Source organism: Vigna unguiculata, chromosome 2, assembly GCF_037176805.1.
Source record: "Vigna unguiculata cultivar grain cowpea cultivar isolate G323 ecotype 2 chromosome 2, ASM3717680v1, whole genome shotgun sequence".
Taxonomy (NCBI): Eukaryota; Viridiplantae; Streptophyta; class Magnoliopsida; order Fabales; family Fabaceae; genus Vigna; species Vigna unguiculata.
In genome coordinates, this window is record NC_140793.1 from 29,075,950 (window position 1) to 29,095,491 (window position 19,542).

Consider the following 19,542-nt stretch of genomic DNA (forward strand, 5'->3'; position numbering starts at 1 on the left):
AAAAATGAATAAGATTCATACTATTTTTGTTGGAAATAGTCCACGTATAAGTCAAAAATCTCACATTTGATAGAATAGACAAAGTTAAATACTATGTGAAAATAAAGACCCATAACACCACTGTCTTATATATATATATATATATATATATATATATATATATATAACCATATGATAATATATAAGCCCATAAGTGGTATTAGAGCCGAGAGTGACTGAATGCATAACTGTAATAAAAAAAAGTGTGAGTCAAAAGTCCCACATGGGATATAATAGACAAAATGAAACACTATATGAAAGTAAAGACCCATTAACCATTGTCTTAAGATTTTGGTGTAAAAATGATGTTAAATGCCTTATATATGTAAAACTAATGTCATATATATCTTCAATCACAATTTCTCAATAATATATGAAAACATGTGAACTATATAAACCTAACAATTTTTCATTTATTTTTTAGTCAAATTTACTTGAAGTTTTGGTTTACTTTTTTCCAGTATTAATGATAAATAGGCCCTTCTAGCATTACACAAATTTTTTAGTGAAGTCTATGACAGTCAAGTCAATCATTCATTCACTCTTGTGTCACACACCCTTTAATATTTTATATGTATAAAACTAATATCATATATATATATATATATATATTAAACGACAATTTCTCAATAATATATGAAAATATGTGAACTATATAAACCTAACAATTTTTCATTTAGTTTTTAGTCAAATTTACATGAAGTTTTGGTTTATTTTTTTTCCAGTATTGATGATAAATAGGCTCTTCTAGCATTATACAAATTTTTTGGTGAAGTATGTGCAGTCAAGTCAATCATTCATTCACTCTTGTGTCGCCACACACCCTCTGTTCTTCTCAATTATTTTGCATAAAACCAGCACCAGACAATTAAAGAAAATTAATTAACTGCAACAAATATTTCGAAACAAATTCTTCTGTAATTTTCAGTTTTAACCTTTTAGTCATCCATGTTTTCTTAGATTTAGAAGATAGAAATGGTTTGTTTAGGTGGAAATGAGTTTGAAGTATTTTCGGAACATAATACCGTTGAATGATAATTTTAGAAAATATATGAGATTCTTATTACTTTTCATTTCTTCTTTAGCCAAAGTTTATTCAAGTTTTATTTTATCTTTTTATCTGTTAATGATAAAGAGGCCCTTAAGTCATCACATAAGGTTGTGTGGGTGAAGACGGTAGCATCTCAATCATTCATTTAAAGCTGCTAAAGAAGTGACTTTATTTATGACCACTTTTCCACTATGTTCTCAATTATTTTGCTAAAGCATCACTAAATATTTCCAAAGAACTTCTTCTTCACTCTTATCTTCCTCTCTTCTCCAACATTTCCTTCATTCTGGCTGTTGTTTTTTCCCATGGCCGAGGCTTTAGTGGAAAGCGTGATTGAAAATTTGGGATCTTTAGTTAAAGACCAACTTGCAATTTATTGGGGTGTTGATGAGCAGACTGAGAAGCTTTCCAGCAATCTGAAAGCAATCCGTGCTGTTCTCAAAGATGCCGAGAGAAAACAAATAACAAGCTATGCAGTGAAGGATTGGCTGCAGAAACTCACAGATGCAGCTTATGTGCTTGATGATATCTTGGATGAATGTTCAATTCACTCCACAAAGATGCACTCTGTTGATGGTCATACTTCACGCCTATCCCGTCTCCATCCTAAGGACATTCTCTTCCGTTTTCATATCGGAAAGAGGATGAGAGACATCACCCAGAGATTTCACAGCATTCATGAAGAAAGGCTCACCTTTGAATTACGTGTGAGTGTCACAGAAAAACAAGCCGTTGATGATGATGATTGGCGCAAAACTAGTTCTGACATTACAGAACCTATAGTCTATGGCAGAGACCAGGATCGAGAGCAAATTTTGAAGTTTCTTTTGGAAGATGCTAGGGACAGTGAAGACCTCTCCATCTATCCCATAGTTGGCATGGGTGGGCTTGGAAAAACAACACTTGCGAAGCAGGTCTTCAATGATGACAGGGTATGCAAACATTTTGACTTGACAATTTGGGTCTGTGTTTCTGATGATTTCAACACTAAGGCAATACTACAATCCATCATAGAATGTATCACTGGACAAAATCCCAATCTCAATAGCTTAGAAGCAATGCGGAAAAAGGTTGAAGAAGCATTGCACAACAAGAGGTATTTACTTGTTCTTGATGATGTGTGGAATGAAGATCAAGAGAAATGGAAGGAGTTGAAGGGGAAGTTGCAGTGTGCAAGGGGAGCCAAAGGAGCTACCATTTTGGTCACTACTCGACTTGAGGAAGTTGTCTCCATCATGGGAACGCATTCTGCTTACCGTTTGACAGCGTTATCAGAAGATGATAGTTGGTCATTGTTCAAACACCATGCGTTTGGACCAAACAGAGAAGAAAGCGAAGAGCTTGTGACAATCGGCAAAGAGATAATGAGGAAATGCGTCGGTTCGCCACTTGCAATCAAAACCCTGGCTAGCTGTTTGCGTGATGAAAGTGAGGTAAGCCAATGGGAAAATGTAAAGAAAAGTGAAATTTGGAATATACGAGAAGAAAGTAGTTCTGTGACAGGTGATGAAAATTCTATTATGCGTGTTTTGAAATTGAGCTATTCTAATTTGAAGTCGTCTGTGAAGAGATGTTTTTCTTTTTGTGCAATTTTCCCCAAAGATTTTGAAATAGATAAGGAAGAACTTATTCATCTCTGGATGGCCAATGGATTTATTAAATCCGAAGGAGACGTAGAAGTGGAGGATGTTGGAAATAAAGTGTGGAGAAAATTATATAGTAGATCCTTTTTCCAAGAAGCAAAGTATGATGAATTTGGTATGATCACAACTTTCAAGATGCATGATCTATTTCATGATCTTGCCCAATCTATTATGGGCGAGGAATGTGTGGTTATTGAAGCTTCAAGTATGACTGTGTTGTCAGCCAGAGTTCACTATTCAAGCTTGTTTAATTCTGGCCCCTCTTTTGATCGGGCTGCATTCAAGCGTGGATTCATGCCTGCTTTCAAGAAAGTTGAATCCTTGCGTACTTTTCTTGATTTTGGTAATATTGGCTCGGGGCCATCGAATCATTATCTTCGAGCATTATGCTTAGAATCTACTCCTCTTTTTTCCCCAAACAAGGATTTAGCACATTTGAGATACTTGAGTTTGTCTTTTTGTAACAAAGCATGCTTAAATAGCACAATTTCTCAGATGCCGAAATTGCAAATATTGAAACTGAAATCTTGTACCGATGTTGAGCTACCCAAAAACTTGGCGCAATTACAGGATTTAAGACATGTTGTGATTGATGATTGTGATTCAATAGCAGAAATGCCTCCGAATATTAGCAAGTTAAGGCATCTAAGAACACTTAGCATTTTCGTTGTGGGTTCAAAGCCAGGGTGTGGATTAGGGGAGTTGCATAGCTTAAAGTTGGGAGGCACACTGAGAATCAAAGGCCTTGAGAACGTCTCCAGTGAATGGGATGCTAAACAAGCAAATTTGATTGGTAAGAAGGACTTGAATATCCTGCACTTGTCATGGGATGGTAGTGCTAATTCAAAAAGTAGTAATGTTAGTGTGGAGAGAGTACTGGAAGCCCTAGAACCTCCCTCGACTCTGAAGAGTTTTGAGATGAACGGATATGAGGGAAGACAATTATCGAGTTGGATGAGAAGTTTGGTAGCTCTGAGAGACTTGGTGGAAGTTAAGCTCTTGGGCTGTTACAACTGTGAGGAGCTTCCTCCACTTGGTAAACTACGACACTTGAAAAGGTTAGATGTGTGTGGAATGAAAAATGTGAAGTGCATAGATGGTGAGACTTACGACAACGTGGAGAAGGCATTTCCATCGTTGGAGGAATTGAATGTGGAAAATTTACCAAATTTGGAGAGAATGTTGAGTGATGAAGGAGTAGAGATGCTCCCTCGTCTTTCCATATTAAGAATTAAGGACGTCTCTAACGTTAAATTTCCATGTCTTCCTTTTGTTGAGGAACTTTATGCTGAAAGAATTGACGAAGTGACTTCCTTTATGGAAGGTGTTGTGGAGAATATGGGTTGTCTAAGGACCTTGAAGGTTCATGGAATTAAAGGAGTGAAGGTACTGCCCGACCAAATCAGCAGGTTGGGTGCACTAGAGTTGCTTGTCATTGTAGATTGGTATGATCTGGAGTATTTCTCAGAACACGCGCTGGATGGTCTAACTTCTCTTCGACAATTGTACATTGTTGACTGTCACAAATTAAAATATTTGTCTGAAGGTGTGCGACATTTGGCTTGTCTTAATAATTTGACGATCCTCGATTGTCCAGAGTTGGTGGATCTACCAAGCAATATGAGCCAACTAACTGCCCTTCGGCACGTGACAATCACGAGTGGCTCCACATTACCATATGGCTTACAACATGTCCCCTCCCTACGTTCTTTGGGTTTATTGGGATGCACGTTTACTTCATTGCCGGACTGGCTGGGAGACATCACTTCTCTTCAAGGATTAGAAATAGTGAACTGTTGGGAGTTGAGGTCACTGCCGAGTAGCATTCAACGCCTCACCAACTTGTCTTCTTTAAGTATACACAATTGTTCTCATCTGGAGAAGCGGTGCAAGAGGGAAACAGGAGAGGATTGGCAATACATAAACCACATTCCAGATATAAAACTATTTTCATGATGAAACCGACTTTTTATGGTAAGTTCAATGATGTTGTGCTTACTTCTCTCCCTAGTGTGTCGGTCTCTCCTTGAAAATTGTGTAGCCTTTTTCGGAGTGTGTATATTCAATAATAAAACAAGGTTTCAGTATTCCCCTCTTTTATGCTTCATGTTTGGCACTATTGTACCCAGTTCTGATTTCATACAATATATCTTTAAGTTTCAGCTTAGTCAGTAATGTATGTGCTCAGATAAAGTAGTAAAAGGATATCGATTTTTTTATATGCAATTTCTAGGTGATATAATGCCTGCTATAAAATCATTTGTATTCTATCTTTAACCTCTCTTTTTCTCCTCTCCTCAGGATTTTAATGAAGTTCTTGTTGCTGATATGGATTGCATGCGTGATGATATGAATAAGCTTAGCATTGATTCTAATAAGATCAATCCTCTGGTATGCATCATTCTTTTAATTTTTCTGTGCTTTTCTTCTCTATGTAGTCTCTGGTGGTACTTTCCAAAGAGATTTCAAATTTTGTATCTACTTTTGCGTTGTATGTGCCTCAAATTGATATAAAAAATTATTTTGAATTTGCTTAAGATCAAATATTGTTTAATGAATTGTTTTTGAAAGTGTAAGTGGTAGAGAGATTTGTGATTGTTTACTTCACATTTATACCGTTTTATTTTGTTTATGCATCTCAGGGAACTCACTTCTTTTTCAGTCTTCTAATTTGGCTAGCTCCTCAGTAAATAAATCAACACCCAAATCTTATTTTCAGGTGAATCGGGTCACATTTGTTCAAATAAATTTGTGTTTATTTCTTTACAACATTTGACTCTTCGTTTTTTTAGCTCACTCCAAATCTCACTTTGGCTAAACTTTTATATTTATCAAATTTTTCTTTGAATGTGATTTTTGTTTTCAAATTCACTACATTTCTCACTTGTTTTCTTATATAACATTTCTCTCCTACAGGAGGTTATAACTTCGAAGATGATTACTTTGGTAGATGAGGTGGATCACTTGTATTTTCTCACAGAATCTCCTTCAACACTAAATCCTAAATTTTTTAGTCAAATGAATTTTTTTTTCTCAACAATGAAATCCTCTATTTCTATTAGTGCTTTGTAACATTTTAAGTCTGGACACATTTCTACTTATACAAGGACTATGTTGCCTGGATTGTATTCTTTTATTTATAATTGTAATTTCAATTACACATGTAAAATTTGTCATTTCTGTCATTCTACTAAGCAAAGAAAAAAAAACTTTCCATGTCATCACTTCTCATGTATATCAATCTTTTTACTCAATCCACTTGGACAGTTAAGGATATTATAGGATGCAAATCATGAATCATCAAAGATATTTTCTTACCATAGTAGATAATTATATTAGATGTTTTTGTTGAAGCGCAAATTTGAATTAGAAAACTGCTTGAGAAATTTTTTATTAGCATATTTTAAAGGCAATTTGACAAGAAAATTAAAGTTTTCAGAAATGATAATGAAACTAATTTCTTGTTGCATTCCTTTTATTAAGAACACGGTATTCTACATCAAATTTGGTGTATCAGAAATGATAAGACTAAATTGTTACGACACTCCAAGCATCGAAGGTTTGTTGTAAAGAATGTTTCCCTGGACTAGTTAAGAGAATTTTTATTTGTGAACAAGACACTTGAAGGTAAGTTGCACTAAATAAAAATCTTTATGATACGATATTGACTTTTAAATTCTCATCGAGTACTAAGGTAATACCACCAAGCATTAATACAGTACATTGTATTATCTCTGGTAAGGAATTCCAATTCATGTATAAGTAGCAGATCATATGCTTTCTGTAGGATTTAAAACTTCCATTTCTTCGCATGAATTCACTAGATATTACACAACAACAACAAAAAAGGTAGATATTCGAGAGGTACCTGATACAATTGACGCCATGTAAAGAATAGTATTTATGGAAATTTTCTATATCATTAACTTAACAAATCAGATTATTGAGTTTATGAGTCTTTATCCTTGTACGGTACTCTACTTTCTCAATTTTAGGCAATGTAGGACTTAGACTCACACTTGAATTCCCAATACAGTGGCATTCACAAAATAAAAGGACTCTCGAATGAGAGCATGGCCACCAGGTCTTAAAATTTGGTCCATCTCCAACAACACGTACTTCATTTCACATCTATTAATGTAACAACTATTGTTAGAAACATATTTAAGAATCCATGTTTAGAGTGATAAGCTATATGTTGGGAATTTAAGTGTGAGTCTAAGTCCCACATTGAGTAAAAATGAGAAAGTTGAACATCATATAAGGATGAAGACTTATAAACCTATTGTCTTATTCTTTTGAGTTGAGAGTGATGTCAATCCATGTATAATTAAGACTGTGTTTTTTCATGTGGTGTGGATTTGTAGATAAATTTTGTAAAAATGAGTGAATGATTTGATTGATGTGATATTTAAAATAAAAAGATAATAAATAAAATTTTAAAATTACTAAAATACCCTTGATATAAAAATATATTATATAATTTTTAGATTAGTAAAAGATATTACATTTTAAAAACTATTATTTAATAAAAATTAATAAAAAGATAAATTATATTATATTATTATAATTATTTTTATAATAATTCTTATTATTTAAAATTATTAGTTAATATATAATATTATTATTATATATATTATTTTTGTTATTTATCGTGGCATGCAATATTTATTTTTCCTTTAAAATAATTGAAAAAGTTTTTGAACTTATTTCTCTAAAAATTAAAATTGTTATTAACAAAATGAGAGCAAATCAATCCGTGTGCTGTTCATTGCCATAATAATCTATCTACGAAGCACATGTCTCATGAGGTTATAAATGACAAATCGTCATTAATCCTTTCAAATTGGTGCCTTTCGGAGAGATTAGATTTAGATGGTTATTTACAAATCCATATATGGAAATATGTGCAAATCATCTAAAAGGAACACAATTTTTTTTGAACAATCCAAGCTCGCAAATCCAGTGATTTTAAGAATCATCTTATACGAACACATAGTAAGGATATGATGAGATGAAAAATACCTTACAAATCTAACCAAACCTTCCAAATATCAACATAGTCAATGGTTGTGAAATAACTAAAATTGTTTTGGTGAAACAAAAAAAGTTCTTTAAATGAAACAAAAATTAAAAATAATAAAGTAAAGAAGATAACTTTTTTATATTACATAGTAAACGAAAGATTTATGCTATTAAACACTTAAATTGAAAGTGTTAAACATTCTCATGTGAAAGAAAATATACAATAAATAAAAATGTTAAAAAAGAATATAAATACTCAAATGTAAGATATAGAAAGTATTTAATTGACATACATCATCAGAATATAATTGTCTAAAGGTTATAATAAGATGAAAAAATATATTGGAGATGCGAATGAATTTCATGGTAAACCAAAGATTAGGAGAAATAAAAATTAGAAAGTGTGTAGTTATATATATATATATATAGATATAGATATATATATAAGGTTACTTAAACGGGGACAGAGATATGGCGGGTACGGAGACGGGGACGGGACAAATATGTACATCTTCATATTTATTCCATACTCAATTGAAAAAGTCGGGGATTTTCCATACCATACCCATTCAATACGAATATTTTTAGTCAAAATAGAAATGAATTCAGATAATACCCAAGTTAACAGGTTTATTTGTTATCCCTACTAACCCGTCTCTTATACAAAGTAATATGTTGACTAACAAATATTAAAAAGAAAAAACAATGACCGAGTTAAAAATGAAAAGACACAAATATAACAATCATCCTATCCTATCCTAATATATATATATATATATATATATATATATATATATATATATATATATATATATATATATGTGTGTGTGTTAGGTCTAAAGAGGAGGAGATTAAGTTAATTTGTGAACACAATGCAGTTGAAAGATAATTTTAAACAATGGATGAGATTGTTATTACTTTTCGTTAATTCTTTAGCCAAAGTTTATTTGTTTTATTTTATCTTGATCGATTTATATGTTAGTGATAAAGAGGCTCTTAAAGCAGGACAAAAGTTTGTGATAAAGAGGCTCTTAAACATACATGTATGGATACATGTTATAATTTTGCAGACATGATGAAAAAAGAATGGCACATACTTGGTATGAAACTGTACTTTTTGTTCTACTATATATAGTACTGCATAAAAAATACGTGTTGTAGTACCAGTCACCACTGCATGCTCTTACTATATATATGAATGTTTCTGATCTATTACCAGTCACCACTGCATGCTCTTAATATTTATAATCTTAGTCTACTGCTAAATACTTTTGGTAGTCTTACAATTGCTTCCTATTACAATTACAAATATTTTTGTTTCCAGAATTGTGATTAGAGGTACAATCTGCAAAAAAAAGTTTATAAAAATCATTCACCAATATAGTAATAAAACAGAGAACACTTTTTCATCCATTGAGTCAACTTATCTTTCTTTTTGTTTATTCCATTGACACCTTTGAAAGTATTCCATATGTTTTCTGCTGAAATGGAGGAAAACGATTGTAAAAATGCAAGGCTGAGGAGGAAGTTGGTGCTACAACAAAGGTTTAATGCAAGAAGTAATCAACATGCAGGTAATCTTCTAACATATACCTTGAATCATTTCACTGCACAATCTCTTCATCAAACATTTATTTACAAATTATGTATTTCTATGTTTATATCTTCTTTGCAGATTACAAAGAACAGAATGCAAGGAAAAAAACAAAAATCGCCAACCATTGTTCTCAAAGTATAACAATATCAGTTCATTTTTTCTCTATTTGAATAAATATATTTTGATTTGAACTTCACAACATAGATTGATAATCAAATATCTTTGCTGTTTTAATAATAGATAGAAGAAGTGAATCTGATAAATTACATAACAGTATCCAAAGGAAGCCATTACAAGAGTTGCATCTTAGTAAGTTTTCTTCTTCTTACCTCTTTCTTTAAACAGTGTTGTTACAGTGTTGTTACATGAATGCCATATGTATGGTTTTGTATTGTTGGACATAAAATGCTGCTACAATAAACATTTTTCAGATTTGGAAAACAACAACAATTTTCACAGTATTAAATCAAGATTTCAGTCAACAATTGGTAAGTTATATTTGTTTGTTTTTTAAGATTACTATTGCAATATCACTTTAACAAATTATAAACAATTGTTTATTTTAATGCAGTTTCTGGAAACAATATATCAAATTCTTCAACTACTTTAGTTGAAGATCCAATTCAAATAAACTTAATGACTTCACAATCCTCAGCTACTACTATAACATACAATACTCCTTGTGGTAAATTTCTACATTTAGCTGTATTTCTACATTGATCTTTAATGATTTCTAATCATTCTATTCATTTTTTTAATGATTTCAGTTCTCAGCAATAGCATTCACAGAAGTTATGTACAAAATAATTACAATTGCAGTGCAAGTAAGTAGGTTTGACTCATATATACAAAAGTTCATACTGATAATGACTTTGAATATAACATAATTGTTTTAATAATTCTTTTCCATAGGTGCCACATCTGGAGTTCAAAATCATTCATATTCTGTCTCTAACAATAAAGTTGTCAAATATCCTTTTCAAGTCATACAATCACTTCAAAACAGATTCAATCTTCATGATGAAACAACAACAGAACAACATTGTTCAGACACAAGAAATGATGATTCAACAAGAACAACATATGAAGGTAATTCAGATCTTGAATTGCTAACTTATTGATTCCAATAAATTTCTTTTTTAAATTAGTAATTACTTTTCATTTTGCTAATATTGTAGGAGATAGTACAAGTACTACAATTACAAACGAATTGTATTGCAAAGGAGAGTTACAAGGTAAAGTCACACAAAATTGTACAGAATTTCATACATAAAATATTACTTGAGGTGCTAATGCTTTATGTTTTTGTTCAGAACTACTCAATATTGGAGATCCTTGCTTGGAATGCCAATACTGTCAAGCTCAACTGTGGTATGAAGAAAGAGCAGAAAAAGGTAACACATCAAAGGAAGTTCAATTTTCATTATGTTGTCAAAAGGGAAAAGTACAAATTCCACTACTAAAAAAATCACCTGATCTTCTTGAAGGTTTGTTAAATGGTGTAGATCGTAGAAGCAAATCATTTTTACAGAATATAAGACTCTACAATAGCATGTTTTCATTTACTTCAATTGGTGGTAAGATAGATACTTCAATGAACAATGGTTCTGCTCCACCACAATTTATTCTTAATGGTCAGAACTATCATCGTATTGGAAGTTTATTGCCAGAACGTGGATCAAAGCCAAAGTTTGCACAACTTTACATATATGACACCGAAAATGAATTGAGTAACAGACTAAAGCATTTCAGGTTAGTTGAAATGAGTAACATATATGCTCAAGTTATTTGCTGAAATACATCTGTTTATTAAGTGATTTCTTTTCTTTATTATGTTTTAGGTCTAACAGCAAGGAATCTGATCTAGATCAATCATTGGTTGCTGATTTGATTCAAATGATTGACATTCACAATGTTCTTGCGAAATCTTTCAGAAGAGTAAGAGAATTGTCACTGCAACATATGGAATCAGATTTCACACTAAGACTATTTAGAGGCAGAAACAAAGACCCTAGAGTATACAACACACCTTCATGTGATGAAATAGTTGCTCTAATAGTTGGTGATTTTGGAAATCTGGATGTAGGCAGAGATATCATTGTCAAGAAATTTTCTGGTGAATTAACAAGACTGCATGAAACTCACACAGCTTTCATTCCACTTCAGTATCCTCTAATGTTTCCATATGGAGAAGATGGTTATCAAGAAGATATTCCAATCAGAGAGTCTCATTCAAGAAGTCAATCCAGGGTCAGAATTAGAATTTCGTTGCGAGAATTTATTGCATTTAGAATACAACAAAGATCTATAGAACCTGGAAATATTGTGAATGCATGTAGATTATTCCAACAGTTTTTGGTTGATTGTTATACAATGGTAGAAGCACAACGACTGTCGTTCATTAGAGCTAATCAAAAGTTAATTCGTTGTGATATTCTTAATGGATTACAAGAGGCTGTTAATAGAGGAGAGACAGATCCTTCTTTAATTGGAAGACGTATTGTACTGCCTGCTTCATTCACTGGTGGTACAAGATACATGTTCAACAATTGTCAAGATGCTATGGCTATTTGTAAAAAATTTGGCTATCCTGATTTGTTCATTACTATAACATGCAATGTCAATTGGAGCGAAATAAGAGACTTTGTTTTAGCAAAAGGGTTGTCACCATCAGATAGACCTGATATTGTATGTAGAGTATTCAAAATGAAGCTGGATGAAATGATGACAGATTTCAGAAAAAAGGACTTCTTTGGAAAAACCACTGCAGGTATGTTCTATAAGCATTAGTATAGACTTTTTGAATATTTTTGAAATTTCATTTTTTAAACTATTTAATTTGTTCTGTTATATATGCAGGAATGTACACAGTAGAATTTCAAAAGAGAGGTTTACCTCATGCACATATACTTTTATGGTTGGATGGAGAAAGCAAATTGAAAAATTCAACTGATATTGATAAAGTAATATCAGCTGAATTGCCCAATGCGGATTTGTATCCAAAATTGGAAAAAGTTGTAGCAAGTTACATGATTCATGGACCATGCGGACCTGCGAGATATACTTCACCATGCATGAAAGAAGGAAGATGTTCCAAATTTTATCCTAAAAAATTCACATCTTCAACTTCTATTGATGAAGATGGATATCCATGCTATAGAAGACTTGATAATGGTAGATTTGTTGAGAAGAATGGAATTAAGCTGGACAACAGAAGTGTTGTTCCTTACAATCCACCACTTCTAATGAGGTATCAAGCTCACGTGAATACAAAGTATTGCAACAAGACCAATTTAATAAAATATTTGTTCAAATATGTCAACAAGGGTCCTGACAGAGCTACTCTTAAAATAAGCAACAACTCTGCACAATGTGACAAAGAAACCATTATTGATGAGATCAAGAGGTATTATGATTGTAGGTATCTATCACCATGTGAAGCAGCTTGGCGAATATTTGCTTTTGACATCCATCACAGATGGCCTCCTGTTCAGAGATTGACATTCCATCTTCCTGGACAACAATCAACTTTGTTTAAAGATAATGATGATATTAATGTGATCTGCAACAGGTACGAAAATGCTAACACAATGTTTCTAGCTTGGTTTGAGACTAACAAAGTTTATATCATGATATTAATGTGATTTGCAACAGGTACGAAAATGCTAACACAATGTTTCTAGCTTGGTTTGAGGCTAACAAAGTTTATACAGAAGGAAAAGAATTGACTTATTCTGAATTTCCAAGCAAATTTGTGTGGTTTGCTAAAGAAAAAGAATGGAAACCAAGGAAGAAAGGCTACAACATTGGTAGACTTACTTATATTCCTCCGGGCTCTGGAGAACTTTATTATTTGAGGATATTACTGACAATTCAAAAAGGTTGTATTGATTATGAAAGCATAAAGACCATTGATGGGAAATTTTATGAAACATACCAAGATGCTTGCTATGCTTTGGGATTGTTGGCAGACGATAAAGAATATATTGATGCAATCAAAGAAGCAAGTGAATTTGCTTCGGGGTATGAACTTAGAAGATTATTTGTTACTTTGTTGTCCATGAATACAATTTCTAAACCAGATATAGTTTGGAATTCTACATGGAGTATCTTGTGTGATGGAATTTTGTACCAAAAGAGAAAGGAAATGAGATTACCAGGTATTTTATATTGTTATTTTTGTAATTCAATAAAAATATATCTTTTAATTGCATTATTTTGTTCATGCAGGTCTTCAAATTGAGACTGCTGAATTACAAAAAATATGTCTCATGGAATTACAAGAAATGCTAATGTCAAATGGTAGATGTTTGAAAGATTATCCTTCATTACCTCAACTTGATATTTCAGATGTACATACATTCAATAACAGATTTATTGTTGATGAGCTGCAATACAATAAAGAAGACATGGCAAAAGAACATGATATTTTGCTTAAAGCACTCAATGATGAACAAATGCATGTATATCAGGATATCATGACAGCAGTTGTTTCAAACAAGGGAGGATTCTTCTTTTTATATGGCTATGGTGGTACAGGTAAAACGTTTATGTGGAAGACATTGTCAGCTGCTCTAAGAAGTAAGGGCATGATTGTTTTGAACGTAGCATCAAGTGGAATTGCTTCTTTACTACTTCCTGGTGGAAAAACAGCACACTCTACCTTCTGCATCCCACTGTTAATTAATGATGAATCAACTTGCAACATAGCGCAAGGTACTCTCCGTGCTAAACTTCTGATGGCAACCAATTTAATTATCTGGGATGAAGCACCAATGATGAATAGAATGTGCTTTGAGGCATTTGATAGAACACTAAGAGATATTATGCGAAATGTTGATGATGCCAATAATGACAAACCATTTGGTGGCAAAGCAGTTGTCTTGGGAGGTGACTTCAGACAAATTCTACCCGTTATAAAGAAAGGATCTAGGTTTGATATCATCAAATCAGCCATCAACTATTCAGAGTTATGGAATTATTGTAAAGTGCTCAAACTGTCCAAGAACATGAGATTAAGTACTACAACAAATAATCAAACAGCCAATGATATCAAAGAATTTGCTGATTGGATATTGAAAATTGGAGATGGCCAAATGGATGTAAATGAGAATGGTGAGTGCATGGTAGAAATTCCAGAAGAGCTGCTTATTATAAATACAGATGTACCTTTATTGTCATTGGTTGAATTTGTCTATCCTCAATTTGTGGTTAACATGATGAATCCAAATTATTTTGATGATGGAGCAATCTTGTGCCCAACTAATGATTCTGTAGAGCAAGTCAATGATTTCATGTTATCTTTATTAGGTGGTCAAGAGGTGACTTATTTAAGTTCAGATACACCTTGCCAATCTGATGAACAAGATGAAGTTCAATCTGAATGGTTTACATCTGAATTTTTAAATGATATCAAATGTTCAGGGATACCAAATCATAAACTCAAGCTCAAAACAGGTGTGCCAATTATGCTCTTGAGAAATATTGATCAAGCAAAAGGTCTTTGCAATGGCACAAGATTGCAAGTCAACCATTTGGGTAAAAATGTAATCTCTGCAACTGTAATTACTGGAAAAAACATTGGTGACAAAATTTTTATTCCAAGAATGGATTTAGTGCCATCTGATTCAGGATTGCCTTTCAAATTCCAAAGAAGACAGTTTCCAATTTCATTATGCTTTGCAATGACAATTAACAAAAGTCAAGGACAAACACTTTCTAGAGTGGGACTTTATCTTCCACAACCTGTATTCACACATGGCCAACTATATGTTGCTATTTCTAGAGTGAAAACCAAGAGAGGATTGAAAATACTTATATTGGATGAAAATGGAAATATCACAAACACAACTAAAAATGTTGTCTACAAAGAAATTTTTGAAACTCTTTGACAATGAACACATTATAGGTATGTCATTTCTAATTTTCTTTTAATTTGAAAGTTTGTATAAATATAGATGCATGATCTATTGTTGTAATTAAAATATTTGTTATAATTTTGTTGTTCAATGCAGGATGTATTGCGTAAAGTCCAAGGCTTACAATGAACATCATGCTGATTTAAGAAGTAATCAAATTTGTGTACCAAAGGAAGTTATCAAGTTGATTAACCAAAAACAGATTATAGGTATGTAATTTGGTCTTCTTTTATTGTTATTTTTTTAAAGAAATTATATTATAACCTTAGAAGTTAATAAATATTACAAAATCAATTCCTATTATAAAAAATATTACATTTAAAAAAACCCGTGCGTTGCACGGGTAGAAAGACTAGTATATATATATATATATATATATATATATATATATATATATATATATATATATATATATATATATATATATATGTGTGTGTGTTAGGTCTAAAGAGGAGGAGATTAAGTTAATTTGTGAACACAATGCAGTTGAAAGATAATTTTAAACAATGGATGAGATTGTTATTACTTTTCGTTAATTCTTTAGCCAAAGTTTATTTGTTTTATTTTATCTTGATCGATTTATATGTTAGTGATAAAGAGGCTCTTAAAGCAGGACAGAAGTTTGTGGTGAAGGCTGTAGAATCTCAATCATTTACTTAAAGCTGTCAAACAAAAGTCACTTTATTTATTTCCTTTTGTATCATTTGGTCCTTCTCATCTTCTCAATTATTGAATCTGTTTCAAATCAACACAACAAATATTTCTGAAGATATTCTTCTTCACTCCTATCCACCTCTCTTCTCCAACCTTTCCTTCATTCCAACACCAGTTTCTATCTATGGCAGAGGCTTTACTGGGAATTGTGCTTGAAAATTTGGGATCTTTTGTTCAAGACCAACTTGCAACTTATTGGGGTGTTGAACAACAGACTCATAAGCTTTCCAGCAACCTCACCGCAATTCGTGCTGTCCTCAGAGATGCTGAGAGAAAGCAAATAACAAGTCATGCCGTGAAGGATTGGCTGCAGAAACTCACGGATGCAGCGTACGTGCTTGATGATATCTTGGATGAATGTTCAGTTCAATCCAAAATGCTACACTCTGATGATGGACAAAGTTCATGCTTGGCCTATGTGCACCCTAAGCACATTCTCTGTCGGTTTTATATCGGAAAGAGGATGAAAGACATCACCCAGAGGTTTCATGACATTCATGAAGAAAGGCTCACGTTTGAATTGCGTGTGGGTGTCACGGAGAAGCAAACAGTGAATGATGATGATGATTGGCGTCAAACTAGCTCAGTCATTACTGAACCCATATTCTGTGGCAGAGACAAAGATCGAGAGAAAATTGTGAAATTTCTCGTGGAAGATGCTAGTAGCAGTGAAGACCTCACCATCTATCCCATAGTTGGTATGGGTGGACTTGGCAAAACAACTCTTGCCAAGCAGGTATTCAATGATCACGAGATAAGTAAACATTTTGACTTGAGAATTTGGATCTGCGTTTCAGATGATTTCAATGTCAAGAGAATACTGCAATCGATTATAGAATGTAGTATTGGCCAAAATCCCAACCTCGGTGATTTAGAAGCAAGGAGAAAAAGGGTTGAAGAAGCATTGCAAAGCAAGAGGTATTTACTTGTTCTTGATGATGTGTGGAATGAAGACCGAGAGAAGTGGAAGGAGTTGAAGGGGATGTTGGAGTGTGCGAAGGGAGCAAAAGGAGCTACCATTTTGGTCACCACTCGACTTCAGGAAGTTGCCTCCATCGTGGGAACGCATCCTGCTTACAGTTTGACAGCATTGTCAGAAGACGACAGTTGGTCGTTGTTCAAACACCATGCGTTTGGACTAAACAGAGAAGAAAGGGAAGAGTTTGTGACAATTGGCAAAGAGATAACGAGGAAATGCGTTGGTTCGCCACTTGCAATCAAAACACTGGGAAGCTGTTTGCGTAATGAAAATGAAATAAAGCAGTGGCAGAATATTAAGGAAAGTGAGATTTGGGATATACGGGAGGTAAGTAGTTCTCTGACAAATGACGAGAATGCTATCATGCGTGCTTTGAAATTAAGCTATTTTAATTTGGAGTTGTCATTGAGGAGATGCTTTTCTTTTTGTGCAATTTTCCCTAAAGATTTTGAAATTGATAAAGAAGAACTCATTCATCTCTGGATGGCAAATGGATTTATTAAACAGGAAGGGAATGTAGAGGTGGAGGATGTTGGTAATAAAGTGTGGAAAAGATTATACGATAGATCATTCTTCCAGGAAGCAAAGGCCAATAGGATTGGTATGATTAAAACTTTCAAGATGCATGATCTGTTTCATGATCTCGCTCAGTCTATCATGGGTGAAGAATGTGTGGTTTACGAGGAAGGAAAGTTGACTCGATTGTCAAATAGAGTTCACTATTTACGATTGCTAAATTCAAATAAGTTTGTCGATATGGCTGCCTTCAAGAAAGTTGAATCATTTCGAACTTTACTTGATTTTGGTTTAGGATTGCATCATGTAAATATTCGTTTGTTGCCATCAAATCATTGTCTCCGAGCATTACACATACGATCAACTCTTTTTTCCCCACTAAATGATTTGTCACATTTGAGATATTTGAGTTTGCACAGGTGTTCAGTCTTGCATAGTTCTATTTGTGGGTTGCAGAAATTGCAAATACTGAAACTCGAAAATTGCGGAGGGTCGCATAATTTTTTTCCAGAACACATGACACAATTACAGGATCTTAGGCATCTTGTGATTAAGGATTGTCCTAAAATAGCAGAGATGCTTCCGAATATTGGCAAGTTAGGGCATCTAAGAACATTGAACACCTTCGCCGTGGGTTCAAAACTGGAGTATGGGTTGGCAGAGTTACATGGCTTAAGTCTAGTTGGAAAACTGCATATCAGAGGCCTGGAGAATGTGAGCAATGAATGGGAGGCTAAAGAAGCAAATTTGATGAGCAAGAAGGAGTTGAATCGCCTATACTTATCATGGAGTGATAGTCCTGACTCACAAGGTAGTAATGTTAGTGTGGAGAGAGTCCTGGAAAACCTGGAACCTCCCTCAACTCTGAAGAGTTTTGGGATGAAAGGATATCTGGGAAGAAAGTTATCGAGTTGGATGAGAAGTGTTGTAGTTTTGAAAGACTTAGTGGAAGTTATGCTCTTCGACTGTTTCTTCTGTGAGGAGCTTCCTCCACTTGGTAAACTACCACATTTGAAAAGGGTAGACCTGCGTAGAATAAGAAATGTGAAGTGGATAGATGGTGAGTCGTATGAAGGTGTGGAGGAGAAGGCATTTCCATCGTTGGAGAAATTGAATGTGGAGAATTTACCAAATTTGGAGAGGTTGTTGAGGGATGAAGGAGTAGAGATGCTCCCTCGTCTTTCCCAAGTAAGAATTGATGGTGTCTTGAACTTTAAAGTCCCACATCTTCCGTGTGTTGAGGAGCTTGATGCTAGAGACATTAAGGCAGGGACTTCTTTCATGGAAGGGGTTGTGGAGAATGTGACTTGTCTGAAGAAACTGCTAATTGCATCCATGAGAGATTTGAAGGTACTGCCCGAAAAACTGAGCAGGCTGAGTGCACTACAGGATCTAAAGATATTGGAATGTCAAGAGTTGAGATCGCTGCCAAGTAGCTTTCAACGCCTCACCAACTTGTCTAAATTAAGTATTTTGAACTGTCATCGTCTGGAGGAGAGGTACAAAAGAGAAACAGGGAATGATTGGCAATTCATAGCTCACATTCCAAATGTAGAATTGGAATCCTTCCCCTCGCACGGAGTGAAACCGGCTTTATCATTTAGTGGTCAGTGAATTATCGTTTAATTTTCTCTAATTTCTCTCGATGTGCATATAATTTTTTTATCGACAAATGTTAATTTCTCTCGCTCTCAGTGTGCATATGTTGATGTTTGTAATTGCGTGTAGATCGTTACCGGCAATCATCTTGCTCATGGAACTGCTTCAAGGTTAAAAGACCGCCTGCTGAAACAGAAAGAATGGTTGAATATAATTTTTTTGACTACATGGATGAGTATGAGTGAATACCTGGAACTGTGCTGTCATGCCAAAGTATTGCATCAGTCACAATCTCTCTGGTTTTTTCAAGAAAATCCAACTTTCACAGTTTCATCTTTCACTATTTGTGGTTACATCACAAGCACTCCATCTATGGATTCTAGTTCTGTAAGCAAGTTTGAAAATGTGTAAGGTAGTGTATTTAAGTTAAAATCATTTCAAGAGTGGTTAGTTATTTATTA

The 19,542-nt window shown here is 33.7% G+C and overlaps 3 protein-coding genes across 5 annotated transcripts; all 3 read left to right on the forward strand.

The window, feature by feature from the left end:
- Positions 1 to 1,261: 1,261 nt before the first annotated feature.
- On the forward strand, positions 1,262 to 5,954 carry LOC114167577 (putative disease resistance protein RGA4). Of its 3 annotated transcripts, none has more exons than XM_085669968.1 (4): positions 1,262 to 4,707; positions 5,035 to 5,124; positions 5,376 to 5,452; positions 5,650 to 5,954. In XM_085669968.1, exon 1 carries the CDS (start codon positions 1,396 to 1,398, stop codon positions 4,687 to 4,689), a length of 3,294 nt encoding a protein of 1,097 aa, XP_085526094.1. In that variant the 5' UTR covers positions 1,262 to 1,395; the 3' UTR covers positions 4,690 to 4,707; positions 5,035 to 5,124; positions 5,376 to 5,452; positions 5,650 to 5,954. The 3 variants fall into 3 exon arrangements, with proteins under 3 accessions (XP_085526094.1, XP_085526095.1, XP_085526096.1); XM_085669969.1 differs by having other exon boundaries at positions 5,396 to 5,452; XM_085669970.1 differs by lacking the exon at positions 5,376 to 5,452.
- Positions 5,955 to 9,244: 3,290 nt separating this feature from the next.
- On the forward strand, positions 9,245 to 15,633 carry LOC146888499 (uncharacterized). Its single transcript, XM_085670129.1, has 12 exons — positions 9,245 to 9,332; positions 9,434 to 9,490; positions 9,787 to 9,843; positions 9,927 to 10,040; positions 10,123 to 10,179; positions 10,268 to 10,444; positions 10,534 to 10,590; positions 10,669 to 11,107; positions 11,197 to 12,125; positions 12,215 to 12,926; positions 13,010 to 13,515; positions 13,586 to 15,633. The coding sequence occupies exons 1-12, from the start codon at positions 9,245 to 9,247 to the stop codon at positions 15,244 to 15,246; spliced, it is 4,854 nt and encodes a 1,617-aa protein (XP_085526255.1). The 3' UTR covers positions 15,247 to 15,633.
- A 341-nt stretch (positions 15,634 to 15,974) lies between these two features.
- LOC114173437 (putative disease resistance protein RGA4) lies at positions 15,975 to 19,542 on the forward strand. The gene is made up of 2 exons (XM_085669971.1): positions 15,975 to 19,088; positions 19,211 to 19,542. The coding sequence occupies exons 1-2, from the start codon at positions 16,112 to 16,114 to the stop codon at positions 19,324 to 19,326; spliced, it is 3,093 nt and encodes a 1,030-aa protein (XP_085526097.1). The 5' UTR covers positions 15,975 to 16,111; the 3' UTR covers positions 19,327 to 19,542.